Here is a 17,276-nt window from a genome sequence, read left to right as displayed (position 1 = left end):
TATCATAACAAGTATTCGGATAAAATAATGAAGAGACAATCAAAAGAGAAATGTTCATTTCATATACGAAGGGTTTTTACACTTGAAGTTTTCATAAGTCAAAAGAGGCAAAAACAAAATAAAGGCTAGTGCAGGCCCTGATCTACCCGGTGCGACTGGAGCCGGAGTCCTCGGAGATTGTTCGCTCGGAATCCTCAGACTCAGTATCGAGGGCTTTCTTAGCCTCCTCCTCGATTGCTTTGGCTTCGAGTATCTGAGTCTGGAGGTCCCCTAATCCTTGTTGAGCCTGTTCAAGGGTAACCCTCCGAAATTTTCACAGCTCATACTCGACCACAATTGTAGTACGAGCCTCGGCAGCCTTCACTTCCTTATGAGACTCTTCTAAGTCGGCCTCGACTTTTGCCAATTTAGCTGCTAGTTTGAATCTCTCTTCGAGAAGAGTTCTTTGAATTTGGTGAGCCGACTCAAGCTCGGCCTGAAGCAAGTCATTGGCCTCGACTGCCTCCTCGAACTTGCTCTTAAGCTCGTCACTAATCCGGGCTCGAGCCTCGGCCTTCTGCTCGACCACTTTCAACTTCTCCTTGTCTTTAGAATTTTCGAATTTAAGCAGTCGATGCCTCTCTGCCATCTTCACGGCATCGGCCTTGACCGAATCAAGTTCACTTCGAAGTTGGCAGATAGTGGCCTCGAGATCCTGAGCCTCGAAGTAAAACGGGCATTGTCCTGGCTAAGGCCGGCCTTATCCACTTCCAGGAGCCGGTTCTTTTCAACCATTCCGGCTAACTCGGCCTTTAAATGAAGGTTTTCGGCCTTCACCGCTTTGAGTTCGGGTTGAAGGTTGGAAAGGGCAGCGGCCCAGCTCGATTGATCTTCTTTTTCTCGCAGAAGGTGCTGAAACTTCTCCGATCCGTTTCACGACCCTGGGCATCCAGCTAGCCCTTTAAGTCGTCAACCTCGTGCTGAGCACAGATAAAGGCCTTATTGGCTAGCACAACACTCTGCAGACGAAACAAATAAAGTTAAACTTGGATAAAGCTAGAGCCTAGGATCACATTGAATTATGGAAAGATTGGATAAGTTTACCCGGTTGCCTGCGTGCATGCCCTTATTAATGAGGCACTTCCAGGGGACTCTGGCCATCTTTCTCTTATCCGAGTCCAAAATGAGAGGCCTCAGATAGCTTGCTACTCCCACAGGACGGGACAAAAAGCTGCAATCCTCGGGGACGGTGACCATGGCCGACCTTGTCCTTCTCGGTTCCACGCTAGGGGCCGAAAAGATACCTACTAGGCTATCCCTTGCACCCGTTTCGGTGGCCCGGCTAGCTGCCCTCGTGGCCCGAGGGATAGGGAGATGTCCGAAATCGGCAGCTTCCCCGATTGCAGGTGGGATATCCAAGAACATGTCGTCCAGATTATCGGGCCTTGCCACAGGAGTAGGCGAAGCCGGAACAGCCCCAGTGGCCTCGGGAGAAGCAGGTGCCTCAGATGTTGCAGCTTGGTTAGCACCAGGCAGTGGGCCAGTACCCGATGGAGCCACAGTATTGAGGGCTGACTCTTCTCTTTGTTCGGCCTCAATAGTCAAAGCTAGCCCGGATCTTCTAGGCCTTTACGCTGGGAATCTCTTCAGGTGAAGCGTCACCTGAAATGTCAACGAATTCAATCGACCTTAGAAGAGTTGGAAAAGAACTTCTTCCCCTTGTTGCGAGACGAGGACGGAAGGTCCTTCCTCAGTAGTAGGAAAGGGAGGAATGATGGCTTCCTTCTCCGGAACAGAGGCGACGGAGGGGCCCTCACTAACCCTTCGAATAAGAAAGTCGGACTTTGATTCATCCCTCAGAGTCCGAACAACGCTCCTTGCCCTTTTCTTTGGTTTCTGCCCTTTGTCCGAAGGCTTTCTCCGTCTCTTACCGACAATAGCAATGAGCCGAGATGACCCTGCCGTATCAAATTCAGGAATCAGTGCAGCAGGCACGGCTGTTAGTTCCGGTCTTGGCTCCGCCGAGCCCTTGGGTAAACCTGAATACCGAAGGGGTCATAAAAAGAAAAGGAAAAAGGAGAGGATGCAATATATACCAAATCAAGGAGAAGGTTACCGTGATTTTGGGCAACCCATCAACCACGCGACAGGTCCCCCCATGTCCGTTGTTCATGAGTGTGTTGACTGATGATTGCTACAACCCATTCGGTTATGTTCCGGATGGCCGGAGGTATCCATGCCTCGGCTGATAAAAAGAAAAAAGGGGAGAAATCACATGTATGCAAGGGATAAAGTGTTGACAAAGCATGGAGGAAGAATAATTATAGAAGGGAGAACTGAAAAACTTACGCCTGTCGTTCCACCTCTCCGGAAAGGGCATGTACTCGACCGGAATAATGTCCGCGGTTCTTACCCGGACATAACGTTCCAACCACTCTCGATCTCTGTCCTCGTTGAGTTTGGAAAAGATTGGGTTTCAACCTCGCTTTGCGAGCTTTATCACGCCTCCTTGGAAGAGTCTCGAGGAATATAACTGGATGAAGTGCGGCATCGTGAATTCTCTGTTGACGTTATTGGCCAATAACCGGAGGCAGGCCACGGTCCTCCAGATAATCAGACCAATTTGGGCCAAGGTCACGTTGTACGTCCGACACATCTCCAAGATAACCGGGTCGATTGGAGGGTTGAGTTTGAGCGTAAATGGATAGGTGTAAACGTATAGAAAACCTTCTCTATGATTGGTAATAGACTCGTCGGGCTCGTGGGCGAACACTTGCACCAGACGGTTATCCCATTCGCACTCGGCCCGGACCTGGTCAAGGATATCCTCCATAATGGACGAAGGGTATCGCCTTACGTCGAAACCCCTATTCGCTACCGGGGATAGCTTCTCGACGTCAAATTCTTTGTTGTAGTTGGGTCTGGTAGGCACTATGTCCAAAGCAGTCAGTTCAACGAAAGTTTTTCCCTTGGGTTTTGAGGCTGGCTCGGCTCCCTGAGAAGAATCCGAGGGAACGTCCTGGGAAGTAGTTTCGGTGTTGGCAGACATTTGGAAGGTGTGAAAGAGAAGATTTGAGAATTTGAAGTGGGAAACGAAACAGTTTGAGGAAATATAAAAGAGATGGAAAAAGCAGTTGAAGAATGCAAAATGACAAATAAAAGAGGTAGCAAAGGTGCACTTTCGGTCAAAATATAGCAAACGGAGAAGTTGACAAGTTGGCTTCTTACGATCAAATAAGCAAGAAATTAAGAAATGAAACGATCAGGAGCAAGAAGTGAAGAAGTGAAAGTAGAAAAGTGAAATGGTTAAGGGCCTTATATAGGTGTGGGAACTGTAGCGGTTACAGAGGGCAGCCAATCGGGCGGCGACACGTGTCCCACAATTAATGAGACGTGATATGAAGCGACGTGCGTTACGGCGGTTCCCGAGGTCGGCCATTCGGGACGAGACACGTGGCCGATGTCAGAGGGACGTGACATAACTATTCCTGCCAAAATTAAAAGATAATAACAAGCCTATGAAACCACCGGTTTTGTGACTTATTCACTTCCCGTTACTCCGGTAAAACTACGGTCCGGAAAGTGTGGGGACTATTTGTATACAGTAAAAACCGAGTCAATGCAAGACCGGTGAGACCGGGGGCCCAGGGTAGGACTACATGAGCACGAGTATGTTCGATCTTTTCTTCAGACCGGGGGGATTGCACCGAATGCGGCTGACCCGAGATTAGAGAAGTGTATCCATTAGTCCGGTTTCTCCAAGCCAAACTCAACGTGGCCGTTAGTTCGGTTTCTCCATGTCCGAACTGAAGGTGGCCGTCGGTCCGGTAAACCAGTTGCGGTGCTGCCACGCGTCAGGACCGTTCTGTCATTTTGTACTGACAACCGTACGGGTGTCAGACCGTACAGTCCTACCTTATCCTTTTAGGGTTTCTTTATTCTAAAAGGCTTTGTATTGTATTTAAGGCTCATAAGACAAACCTATAAATAGAGGACATTTTCCTACTTTGAGGGGTTGACTTTTGAGATCTAGAATATTGTAATAGAAAAATATATTGAAGCTCTCTCTCTCTCTCATTTTAGTCCGGATTTGAAGTATACTTTGGCTTGTTCATCCACTCAATACAATCTATTGCCATATATATATACTTCGCTCAATCACCAATATCAATATATTTATTCTAGGCGAAAACTTACATATCTATATATATTATTACAAATAAGTCCATATCAATTTCATATCAACGGAATAATAGATTAAAATTCATCCACATATCCTATACCTCACTTACAAATTCAATTGTTACTGAAATTCGGGGTAAACAACTTCCAAAATCAATGACAAACCCTTGGATGGGATCGTCATGTTGAAGAAAACAGGCCTATGCTTGGAAAAAGACGGTATATTTTACAGTTTTTGGGAGAAATTTCCTATCAGATATATTTCTCAGACATTTCTTTTTGCATTTATTGGATCCATACAAATGTGCCAAACGATGTTTTACAGTAGTGTTTTTCCTTATAAGATAGTATTATATTGTTTTGTGTTTTGAAAAAAAGACAGCTGATCATCCAAAAGCTGTCTTCTCAGTGTTCTCATCATCAATCTTGGCTTGATATATATACAGTAACATTTATCATTGTTTTTACTTAGTGACTTAGTCCTGGGATTCATCCGTTAAAATTGATTATTTGATATTCCACTATTAGATCAAATTAATCGATTCCAGTATCATCCATGGTTCTGGAGAGAAAATCAGAAAAAAAATGTTACTCCTATTAATCGACTAGGATTCTTTCTCCATATATATAAGAAATTTTATATCCAACCAAAAAAGAGATTCTACTTATTTCTGCAAAAGATTTGCTTTTCCGGAATTAGTAATTACCCTCGTAATTGAAAATTTCTCGTGAAACGTTTGAACATTCATCCTAAGAAAAATGAGTACAGACAGATCTTAGATTCAACAAAATAGAATGATTTATTTAATGGGAAAGGGTCAAAAATATCCCTCTACATTGGTTTAATGGCTAATAATATCACTCGTTACAATTTTCGGTCATTTATGCTCCTGCGTTATGAAAGTTAACTAATATACCCTTCATCTTCATTTGACGGAAATTCCCAAATTGATTCAAATAACCTGATTTCACAAAAAATAACTCACTACCCCACCCCACCCGCCTCCTAAAATAACCTAAGTCTTCCTTCTCTCTAGCAACTTGGCTCTCAAGCACACCGCTCTCAGCATTACTGGATAAAATTGTTTATCCAGAACCCAGAAGGGTGTACAAGTACAGACACTGTTCTTGAGTTAGGATTGAAAGACATGTTGATTAGTTACATGATTCACCAGTAGTTAATTACCTGAGAACAGTTAGTTAGCTTACTCTCTTAATGTCAATAGAAGTGTAGAACCAGTAGAGTTCTTTAACAAACAACAAATGAATGGGGTCGACCATGTATACATTCACACAGACGGGTGGACCATGTATATATTCACAGACAGCTTACACATCAAATGCCACCAATTATTATACACACATTAGTGATAACACCTTATATATAAAAAAGGGCAGCCCGGTGCACTAAGCTCCCGCTATGCGCGGGGTCGGGGGAAGGGCCGGACCACAAGGGTCTTTTCTAAGCAGTCTTACCCAGCATTTATGCAAGAGGTTGTTTCCAAGGTCGAACCCGTGACCTCTTGGTCACATGGCAGGAACTTTACCAATATATATACCACCTTATATATATTTATTATTCATAAAATGTAGGATCAAGTCACTTTTCTTTTCAAGGTATAACAGACCAACATGCAAAAAATAGTGCAAATGAGGCACCCAAGAGTTTTGTTCTAGCAGTCAATAAAGTAGTGAAAACCATATATAGGAGATCGGAGATCAGAGTTCAAATTCCAGCAAATAAAAAGTGCTCGGTGATTTTTTTCCACTTAACTACCTGTTCGAAGTACCAAATATCTGATGAAATAATCGAGTACATACAAACTAATTCGAACACCATTGTTACGTTATCAAAAAGAAAAATTGTGCAGATGAGCATTGCCACATTCCTCCCCAATCTTCTGTTTGAGAGAAGAGAAATAAAAGAACAAACAAGGATAGGTTAAAAGAAAAAAAGAGCTCGTGTTAAGCAGCAACATACAAGTGAAATTGGGTGGTGGCTAGCAGTACTGGAATCTCCGAGCGTTTCTGAAAGAGAAATTTGCAGAGCTAGTTTGGCACTATGGCCCCCTCCTCAGTCCTCATTCTCATGGCAAGGGAGGTGGACAGAATGCCAAAATGTCTCTACACTGTTCAACTCGTAAGAAACCCTACAAAAAGAAGAGAATTGAGTACACTATTCAAGCATATTCATAAGTTTCTTATGAGAGGGCTTTATTCATCTTGCAGATGTTTTTCTTAGAAGTGATTGAATGACTTTTCACAATATATATAGCTATAGTAGAGGTGGATTCAGAATTGAAAGTTTAATATGGATTTCTACATCGACCTCAAATAATATTACAGTAATAGCTGAGTTCATAATTAAATATTTATAGATATACATATATATTTATTATTAACTCTGCTTTACTTGAGCCGAGTGTCTATCAAAAACCACCTCTCTACCCAGAGGCGGAAAAATTATGCATATATATGTGTATATACCTTGAGAAATTAGTATATATTTAATTGTGCACTCTAATAAACGAAAGTGTCTTTGAGGCGCGATGAGTGCAACTGCTACTTCCCTTACATGTCACCCCGGATCGAACCCAAATGTCACTCGATCTTAATTATTTTTTTGAGCATATTTTTAGGAAAACAATAAGCATTAAATGAGCTCACCCAGATTCGAACCTGCACTGTCACCACATATTGCACAACGTTAGCCACTGAGCTATCTCTATCATTCGGTTCACTGTGTTAAATTTTATTTATTACACATATTTGACCTATATATTTGTATTTTCGACACAGCTACAGTATTAATGGCCGGTCCGACACGGTATTATCCCACAGCCGTCATTAAATTTTTTATTGGCATTTATGTTAAGATAATGGTGTCCCCGCCGTCTTAAAATCCTGGGTCCGCCTCTGTCTCTACCTACCTGCAAAAGTAGGAGTAAGGTCTACGTACATTCTATCCTCACCAGACCCACTTGTAGGATTACACTGGATATGTTGTTGTTGTTTGTATTTATTATTAACGTTTATACACATAATTTGAATAGAAAGCAACAAGTCAAGTTTAATCTGTGGAATCCACTCTTACTTCGACTCTGACTTTTTGCGTCCTTTTTATTGAAAGAAATTAGGAAAAGAAAGAAGAAAGTGGGTGCATGAGCGTGCATGGTGGTTGTACGACTTAGTGGAGGTAAAAGGGAAAGTCAAGAAGTAAAAAAGTGATCTTTTTTCTTCTTTACCTCATTCCCACGTTAAACCAACTGGGAAAGTTTGAGAAGCTGCTAACTCTTTGCTACAGTACTCTAGTATTTTATGGACAGAGTTGCCCTTGCTTCTTATTTCAAGTGAAGCATAGATGATTGTAAATGAATGGAAAGTGACTTTTGATTGTCCATGATGATGATTCTGATAGCTGTAACTATATGATTTGGTTTTTGACTTTTGCAGCAATAAAAAGGAAAGTGCAATATGGGGCTGCCATTGTCTCCCATTTACTAGGTAATCACCATTGTCAACTCACATCAATTCAACCCTTTGTCCGTTTCAATTGCCCCCACCCTTACCCAATCACGGTGGAGCTAGGCCGTGCAAGGGTTTGTCCGAACCCCATCGCTGAAAAATTAAACTGTGGATACAAGGTTAAAAGATTTTTATGTATATATATATATACACTATAAATATTGAATTTTTTTTTTATATTGACTTCTTTATATTTAAATTATCTTGGTAAAAATTCTGGTTCCACTACTACTTCAACATCCTCGTATCATTAGCTTTTTGCCCCATGACTTGTTAAGGGGATTTTATAAATCCTTTTATCATTTAAATTGTAAGTGGATAGAGAGACACAGATCTAGTGTGTGTTGCAATGATAATTGGGGACAAAAAGACCGATGAATTAAAATGTTGTCTATGTTGTCACATGATACTATTTTGGGTATTACTTTTGTATATAATTCAAGTGTATTTGAGTTGTGTTACATGTTATCAAACGGTCAGATTTTGCTCATGCTAAACTATGGATAAGAAAAGAGCTATCTCAAGTATTCATAAATGTTGATAAAATGTAAAGTATGTGTCTAGTATATGCACGCCTAATATGTGTATCTTAACAAAAAGTTGAACATTTGGATAGAGTGAATTTTGACTAACATGATTGATCCATTGAATTCACATGCAATCTTTCAAAGCATTTACATTGCCTCCTCAAAAGTTAAAGTCTTTTTATTAGCTAAAGTGGTTTTTAAGTACGCAGTTTCCCTTTCACATATCCACACATTTAACAATTGTTTTAGTCAAAATAACAGCTAATTAAATGAAGATTCGCATCGCATAGACGTGTTTTGCAAACAAATTCCGCATTCACATTTCTGGTTTTCCTCTTCATGTGTTGTCTCCACTTTTTCTGGTTCATATAGAATATCATATATATATATACTATTATACTACTAAAGTAAGAGACTAGCTAACAATAATTCCGTTATCGTCCAGCGGTTAGGATATCTGGCTTTCACCCAGGAGACCCGGGTTCGATTCCCGGTAACGGAAATACATCTTTTAAGTGATTTTTTCTGACACAAATATATACAGATTATTACTTCTACCACAAGGGGAAAATTGGAGGAAAAAAAGAAAAATCACATATTACATCTACATTTTCCCTCCTGTTTCAGTAAATGGTTTCTTTTTTAACAAATGAAGTAATGAACACAATTAAAAAGCCAACTAGCAGAACTAGGCCAATAGAAACATCAAACACGTCCTTGCATTTGCGTGATTTATCATCAAATCATCATATGGGAAAGTAAACTCTTTGTACTTAGTGCCTAATAAGAATCTCGATCGTAAGGTGTTGATCGTTATTTTATTCTTTTACTCCAATTGTGACCTTGTTCCATAAATAAAAGGAGAAAAGAAAATCAAAGTGATCGAGTACAATATTGCAAAACTCAAAGTTAGGATTCATGATTTCAAATCATACTAGATATTAACCTTTGGAGTTAAAAGAGCATTGATCATTAAATTTCAGAAAAGAGTTGAAAAAGACATTTGTCATCTTTAAATTATTTCTCATCTCGAGAATTACAACCACCAATTCACATTCTGTTTTTCTCGAGTAATATCGATATCTGCTAAAATTTCTAATAATAGAACAAGAAACAGATCATGTAGAGATGGTAATGTATGAAAGCGGACTGATTAATCTGGATCAAACTCAATCATGCTTTTTTCCTGAGTGCCATACTTACTTGAAAAGATTGTAACTTGAGCATATGCATATCTTAACGAGAAGGAAAAAAAAAATATTAACAGAATTGAGATTGAGGAATAGTTGTCATTTGGTGCATTTGCAGGAGTAGTTGAGTTCCAACAGATTTGAGTCGCATTTACATGTTGGTAATAACTCCAAGAAAAGTAGGGAATTGAAATCAACTTCTACTAGATCATTGAATCAGATATATACTGTGCAATCACAAAAGCTTAAGCTGAAGATCAGTAATTCCGTTTACCAGCTCTCCGTCGAGCCTTCCTCTTCTTGCTCTTAGGAGCAGTAATCTTGGAAATAGAGCGAATTTTTGGAGCCGGTTGATCATCCAGGGGAAGATCTGGATCTGGTTCTGGAACACTAGCTGGGATGGTAACCTTCTGGACATGCTCTAAAACCGGAGGCTTTTCCACAGGATGAATCTTGAGTTCCTCAAAATTACTCATCTCTTCCTTCATTCTTTGATTGTAGATTAGAACGCCATCTTCAGGCTGCACGTGCGAAAGATGATTGCATGAATTCAACACATCAACAATTGAATAGCAATAAGGTTTAGGTCATCATAATATCATATGAAGAATTTTCAAGATCTAAAATACAAGCTTTCTGCAAGCTTGCAACACTGGATAAAATTCATATCTCCTCAATTCATGTTAAAATAGACATCCGCTTTCAAGCACCAATAATTTCCAAGGCAATGAGTACTGAGAGTTTGACTGCTTTTATGATCGGAGGAACAATTTAACCAACAACTATTACTATTATCAATTAATGGGTTAACTTAGTTAACCCCACAAAGGTAGGCGTAAGGTCTACCCTCCACAGACCCCACTTGAGGGATTACACTGGGTATGTTGTTGGGTTAACCAAGTTAAAGCAGGAACTAACGACGGCAAAAAGAGATATCACGTGGAGAAATGGAGCATACATGAAAGCTATAAGAAAACAAATAAAAGCACATCCCTACTTTGAGAACCACGATATTCCTTTTTGATGAAGTTTTATATATTTTTTTGTGATGTACTTGTCAAAAAAAAAAAAATTGTGATGCAGGGTTAATGACATATGACGAATCATAGGCACATACACAGTACACAGAGAAAAACATTCAATGACGAATAGTGAGTCATATTGAAGTACTCACATTGGTGTTAGTATCCAAAAGTAAGGAACGGTCTGTGCTTTCAATCACATCAGAGACATTCACTGCTTTTCCATGGCGTGAAGCTGCACTGTCAGGCATAACCATATTATACTCAGATATCAGCTGCGATACAACATCATGCGATCCTACTGGCATTTTGACCCGGTTCTCCTGAAGAAACTCAGAGCCTCGAGCAGAGCTGGTCAAAGCATTAGATGGTAGAAGCGATTTCAAGTCATCAGTGCTTGAGAACAACCCAACGTTCTCACTTGTTACCTTGTCAAGTCTAGTTTTAAGCTGGATAACTTGTGACTGAAGAACCTCAATATTGTGAAGTATTTTCTCTAGGGAAGTATCACCATCAGCAGGCTGTTGGTGCAAGTCATCTTGAATCCCAAACTCATCATTGATCTTGTCAGAGCAGATGGCTACAGAAGTAAGAAGTGAAATGATTTAATTCTTAGATCTTGTCACCATCAGCACAATCTTTATTATTTATCATGTATCATTAATATTTAATCTGGAATATTTACACCTGTTTCACATCTAAAAATTGTTCTCTCATATGTTAACAAATTTAAAGATGAGTACATAATAATCAAATCAGTAGATCTACAAATCGGGATAGAGAAGTACTATTCTCTAAAGATTTATGAAAGCAAGTGGTCATCTACTGTGACTTGGATATTTAGAGTACAAACCGATGTATAGTCTTCCATGAACCAAAAGCGTAAGACTAGGCCTTTTTATGTCCTAGGTGAGGGTATTATAACCAAGTTGATCTTTTCTCAGCACCAACCTGATAATTGCCACTAATTTTACTCCAACAAGCCCATTCTTCACATGCATGCATATGTTTCACCTAAACTGCAGTCGAGCATGCGTATGCCACTGCTCCGAAAACTCATACTCACTCTTTTCACTTTCTTTAGCTCTTGGTGTTTTGTTTTCCTTGATTTTAGGAATCTTAGCTTAGTCGCTATTGCTCCCTTACTACTAATCAGATTATTCCAATTTAACTTTTGCCTTAACTAACCAGTCTTCTGTAACCTAACTAGATCACTATGCTTAGTCTCGAGCCACCACCTAACCTCTCACACCAAGCAATCTTGTACCAGTCAATGGAAGTACTAACTAATTCTAACTGCAGAATGAAAGTAAAATAGGACTTGTACGTCACAAGTAAATTAATAATTAGGGGTCAACTTCACCAACAAATCTCAGAAGCACAAAAAGCAAAAGTACAAACTGAATGGAGAACTTCAATCTTTAACATCTCCATGCAACATTGATGAAGCTTGTGAGCAAGATATAATTGTAAATTCTTAACCAAACAGTAGGTGCCTGGCACAAGAAGTCACAATTCTCTACAGCTTCCCAACATAGCCTCTATTGTGTGTGCAATAGCCATTAACAAAAGACTTGAATAGGAACAACAGAAGCATTGCTACCATTTTGATGTTATCAAATTATCTTTCCACCAACAAAGAACCACAGCAATTGCAACTCAAAATTAAGAAAAGTATGCAGTCAGACCTATTTTGTCCAACTCATTATCCAGAAAAGAACCATCGGCACTTGACCTTTTTTCTGCAAGTCAGAAATATAAATTCATGATTTGCAAATGAAAATGTGAAAATAGGCTAAAGGGCAACGAAGCTAGATATTACCAAAAAAAGAAAACAAGGGATGATGAGACATATAAGCTGCTATATCCAATGTGTCTTCAGTTCTTCTTCTCTTCTTTCTCTTCACAATCTTATCTCTTAAACTATTACAAGAAAATGGAATTGACTTTGAACCTAAATCTTCCAATCGAACACTTCCCATTTGAAGCTTCATCTGGTGGTTGTTGTCCCGCAATTGTTTCTCATATTTCCGAGTTTGAGACTGAAGCATATGGAGTTTCAACTCAATCAACTTGCATCGCTGCCTCAGAGGTTGTATAAAGTCTCTCCAATGAGGGGTCACCTTTTTTCTCCTAAAGTACAATAACAAGGAAAATGTTAAGGTTTTTATAGATAATATCTCACTCTGGAAAGGGAAAAAACACCACAAAGGATTACACTATCCCTCAGCCAGTGTTGAATCTGACACATCAAACTTCACATAAGTCAAGGATTAAATGATTAGCGCGTTCTGTCGGTAAAGAAGAAACTCAAGTTACTCAACAGCAAGTTCATGGTCAGACTAGGTTGTACAACTACCCGAGGGGGTAGACTGGCGGTTGAACATCCAAATAACGACTTGAGGAACCAGGTTCAAATCTCAGTAGTGAAACACAATATGAATTCTTTCTATATGCTGAAACCTTGGTGGCAGAGTCAGTGATACCTATACTCGTGAATGGTAGCAAATACCAAGTGAATTAGTCGAGGCTCGCACAAGCTGGCCCGACCACCACCATTATCCAAAAAAGAAAAACTCCTTTGTTGAACAACTAAACCATGAGCAAACCACTCCTCTTGATCCACTCATTGATTTCCGAAGTTTATTTCTCTCGCCTACGCAACTTTTACAAACTCCAGCTTTTGTTAGAGTTACAGGACAGTGCAGCAGTTACCACCTTTCTCTCTTTGATAGGAATTATTTTTTATTGCCTTATCATTCGCATGTCATACAATATTCTTATATTTTTTTCTCAATCTAAATTACATGCCCAAACAATCAGTGACAACCAAGAAACCCACCCCAATTCCAGAAGATGGCAATTTTCTCAATTAGCTCGATGTTATCACCAATAAGGTCATTAAAGTCTAAAACTAACAGCTAAGGAATCCTAGGAGAAATACTCATACCCCACGTTGGTAGGAGTAAGGTCTGCGTACACTCTACCCTCCCCAGACCCCACGTTGTGGGATGATTTCACTGGGTTGTTGTTGTTGTTGTTGTTTATTTTATATTATGCAACAAAAAATAAAGATGTGCAACTTTTTATACAGGATTTAGCAAAGCTAAAAATGCTATGTTGACTTTTGAAGTTTCCCCACTGGAAAAATGTCCAGAAAGATAGCTCGAGTTCTGCAATCAGTTTCATTTTTGGATGAATAAAGCAACCAATTATAACGCTTATTCACATATGAAGCATCAAAATTCATGAGGAAGAAACTGTGAATCACTTGCTACTCCATTGCAATTTTGTATGGCTAATTTGGTGCATGTTTCTCAATCTTGACGGGGTCTACTGGATCATGCAAGCAAATGTTAAACAACTTCTGAGCTGTTGGCAGAGGCAAGGAATGAGTAAGGAGGAAAAGAAGATCTGGAAGGTCATTCCTCTTTGCATTATATGCAGTATCTGGCTCGAGAGGAACAGAAGATGCTTTAGTGAAGGAAGAGAATGTTCGAATTATGTATGCAAAATTCACAAGAGTTGGTGTAATGCAGATTTTCTTCTGATAGTGACATGATGCTAGAGTTTTTGGAATTTTTCTTTTTTCTTTTTGAAACTGGTACTATTTGAGTTCTTGGAATTCTTACAGCTTCCAAGGATTCATATCCAGCAAAACTTTTTGTACTATGCCCCAGTACCAGCTTGGCACTGAGCCTTTATAAAAAAAATTACCTTTACTCATCACAAAAATATGAAGCATAAAAAGTCAAAGCATCGAAAACCAAACTGCAGACTATACAGAAAAAAGGCAATCCGGTAAATAAAGATCTTGGAGAAGTAATACATACATCATCCTAAATATGTCACCAAATCCAGTGAATGCTAGTTCTGATGTAGCATCACCATTGTATTCTGATGTACACTCGGTGCCATCCATAGTCGTGCAATTCTCTGCTTCAGAAATAATACTCTCAAAAGAACTTGAACTCTCCGTCAATTCTTCCTTATCTGATTGCACCGGCACATTATCAGCAGGATCTGTACATCCTGTTATATCAATTTCATTGTCCTCAGTGACATGGACTTCCTTTACTTGTTCAACCAAAGAGGTATAGTCCTGAAAGTTGCTAGCACAATTTACATAACTAGCTTCAAGTTCTTTAGAATCACTTCCCTTCTGCTTCTTTGCCGAACCCTCAAAAATCATGTTTGTGTTTTGCTTGTTCTCTAATTCAGGTCCCATTTTGCAATATCTTATTATTCAACTCATTCTCAGCACAATGAAAGAAAATCTGTGCAAACAACCTGCCACTGAAGGGGAAATTGCTAATGAGAAACTCCAAGACAAAATACACAAGATTTACTTTCTTTTGCAAATTGCAGTCCGTCCATTTTCGCACAGACCTTTATTATTTCCAAAAGATAATGAATTATAAAGACGAACCTTTATTATTTCAAAAAGCTAATGAAGTAAAAAGAAAATATTTGCTTAGGACATTGCCAAAACTGAAAGTACCAACGATTGCTTCAGGTTTTCAAATGGCATTCATTGGAATATATTATCAATAAGTTAAAAGGCAGTATCCAGCGCTATGTAGTGGTTGAGAGTAAATCATCCACGTTAGAAGTCCCACATCGGTCAATTGTTCCCCTTATAGGATCATGGGCAATCCACAGCTCATGAGCTAGTTTAGTTACTGAGGTTAAATTAGGCCCAAGTTTCATTTCTCTCCCTGTTTAATTGGAATTTCACTATGATTGAATCTAGGACCTCCGCCTGATCTGATAACCTTTCTCTAGAATCAATGAATGAGTGAAATGAATGGAGAAGAAAAGGAGATAACCTTTCTCTAGAATCAAGATTCAAGGCATCAGACAAATGAAGCACACAGTTCAAAATCTCTACATGGATTTGCACTCAAGGTACGGCCTAGCAATTGACAAAACTGGAATGAAAACCATGGGATGTAAGGTTTCCAATAAATACAAAACCCATGTATAACTTTCCTATCAGCCTAAGTCATGGTGGACAGAAGTTGTACTAGTACTAGAGGAACGACGCAAATAAGTTACCCTTTCCCAAATAAGTTGTCCTGGACAAGTGCATGGTTGTTTATACTTCAAGTCAGTGATGCGCGATTACAGTTGTGTTGGTGTTCTTGATTATAATTTTCTGTCCAATTAAAAAATAAAAAAAAACAAAAAAAACTAGTAGAACGATGCAAGTATCTGTCAGAGCTATCTAGCACTACCAGCACCTTTATCCTGGTGAAAAGATAACAGTACCCAGCTGGTTGGCCCAGGCCATCACGTTAGGAGCCGTTTGGACATGATTTGAAGTTGAAGCTTTGTCTAGACATGCAATTTGGATAAAAACCTCACAAGTTATGAAAACTATCGAAACATTCTCAATTCTTATACAATCTTACCAAATGAGCAAATCATTGCATAAACAAACGCTGATTTGAAATCATGATATGAAATTATCGCATGGCCAAACGCCTACTTAGTTTATAAAAAATCTCTGCCATCAAACAAAAACCAAGAGATTCAACAGTGCCCAATGCAATTCTGACTAATAGCACCAAACCCAAGCATTCCCATAAAGCCAGGATCTTCAAATTAAAACTGATTCTTTAATTTCTCCTTTTCCCCCTTTTAATCTATCAACACTTTTTTCTTCAACATTCATGGAAAAATCAAAATTTCTTTTGGGTTAATTTCGAAATTCCAGACAACCAATTATTTACCAGTAGTAACATAACAGAAGAAGTCTCCAAAACACAACATCAAAAGTAGTCTGTACAGGCTTCAGACTCTTCTTTTTTGAACCCATCAAAAAAACCCATATGATCATTTATTTCAAGAAAGTAAATCAAAGTGCTAAAACATCAAAAACCCAATATTCTATTAAAAAGGTGAAAAGAAGTAATCTTACATACACTGTTGAAGAATTATAAGAATTTCCCAAGATCCTTACAGCTGTGATTATCAAATCAACAGTTTAATTCCAAAGTTTTCAACAGACTCAGCACTTATTACTTTCATTTGGGTCAGGTCGGGCTTGGGGGGGGGGGGTTTAAGAGTAGGGGGTGGGGTTGGGGATAACAGACACAGAGACGTGTTGCAGTATCTGTCAAATACTTGGGGAAGAAGCAGAAGCTGATTCCTTCATAGGAAACAAAATCTTTACTTTATTTTATTTCCTTTTTTTGTTTTGTTTTAACATATTAAAGGTATATTATTATATTTGTTACTTGGGGTAGTTAGTTTGCTGCTTAGGTACTTTTAGAAACTTTTACTACTATTTAATTGAGAATTTGGAAAAACGAAACTTGAAACAGTGTTTTTTTTTTTTTTTCCTTTTTTGGGTTAGTAAGAGAATTTGGTTATCAAATGTTTGCACATGTTAAATATGATAATTATGAGATTTACTCAATTTATATTTATATGGTACATCTAGTTTGACTAGATACGGAGTTTAAGAAATAACAAGCCAATAATATATGTGTACTTATAAATCATCTCGTTAAGCGCAGAAGGTGAAGCTTAAAGTGAAATTATTGTTAAATAAGGAAATTCTATATCATTTTATTTTGAGACTGATTAAAAAGAAAGTGTTTCATATAAATTGGGATTGAGGAGTACCTCTTATATTACAAAATACTTTATGCGATTATTTTAGTACTAATTTAAAAAAAAGAATCTCACACTTTTTTTCCATTTAATTCAAAACATAAAATGTGCATTCTACTTGGAAATACAACATGAATAGAAAAGGAGAAAAAATCTTTCCCGATGATCATGCGCTTTTGCGGGAAATGTGCCAACAGAAAACGTAACTCACATAACTTGTGGACAAAGTA

The 17,276-nt window shown here is 38.7% G+C and overlaps 1 protein-coding gene and 1 non-coding gene across 4 annotated transcripts; one reads left to right on the top strand and one right to left on the bottom strand.

The window, feature by feature from the left end:
• Positions 1-8,643: 8,643 nt before the first annotated feature.
• TRNAE-UUC (transfer RNA glutamic acid (anticodon UUC)) lies at positions 8,644-8,715 on the top strand. The gene has a single exon. It is a non-coding gene; the product is annotated as a tRNA-Glu (tRNA).
• A 749-nt stretch (positions 8,716-9,464) lies between these two features.
• LOC132064614 (uncharacterized) lies at positions 9,465-16,672 on the bottom strand. Of its 3 annotated transcripts, none has more exons than XM_059457654.1 (6): positions 16,555-16,672; positions 14,259-14,715; positions 12,248-12,558; positions 12,114-12,167; positions 10,578-11,005; positions 9,465-9,924 (listed from the first exon to the last, which is right to left on the bottom strand). In XM_059457654.1, exons 2-6 carry the CDS (start codon positions 14,651-14,653, stop codon positions 9,661-9,663), a joined length of 1,452 nt encoding a protein of 483 aa, XP_059313637.1. In that variant the 5' UTR covers positions 14,654-14,715; positions 16,555-16,672; the 3' UTR covers positions 9,465-9,660. The 3 variants fall into 3 exon arrangements, with proteins under 3 accessions (XP_059313637.1, XP_059313635.1, XP_059313636.1); XM_059457652.1 differs by lacking the exon at positions 16,555-16,672 and adding an exon at positions 16,349-16,504; XM_059457653.1 differs by lacking the exon at positions 16,555-16,672 and adding an exon at positions 16,353-16,504.
• Positions 16,673-17,276: the final 604 nt, after the last annotated feature.

The sequence above is a fragment of the Lycium ferocissimum genome, chromosome 7 (genome assembly GCF_029784015.1).
Source record: "Lycium ferocissimum isolate CSIRO_LF1 chromosome 7, AGI_CSIRO_Lferr_CH_V1, whole genome shotgun sequence".
Taxonomy (NCBI): Eukaryota; Viridiplantae; Streptophyta; class Magnoliopsida; order Solanales; family Solanaceae; genus Lycium; species Lycium ferocissimum.
This window is presented reverse-complemented; position numbering and strand designations above follow the sequence as displayed.

Bases quoted from the DNA above. Each gene is read 5' to 3' on its own strand.
- LOC132064614 (XM_059457654.1), bottom strand. From the start codon at position 14,653: ATGGGACCTGAATTAGAGAACAAGCAAAACACAAACATGATTTTTGAG. The intron at 12,559-14,258 runs GTATGTATTACT...ATTGTACTTTAG, and splicing joins GGTGACATATTTAGGATGAT to GAGAAAAAAGGTGACCCCTC. The intron at 9,925-10,577 runs GTGAGTACTTCA...TCGCACGTGCAG, and splicing joins TTTTGGATACTAACACCAAT to CCTGAAGATGGCGTTCTAAT.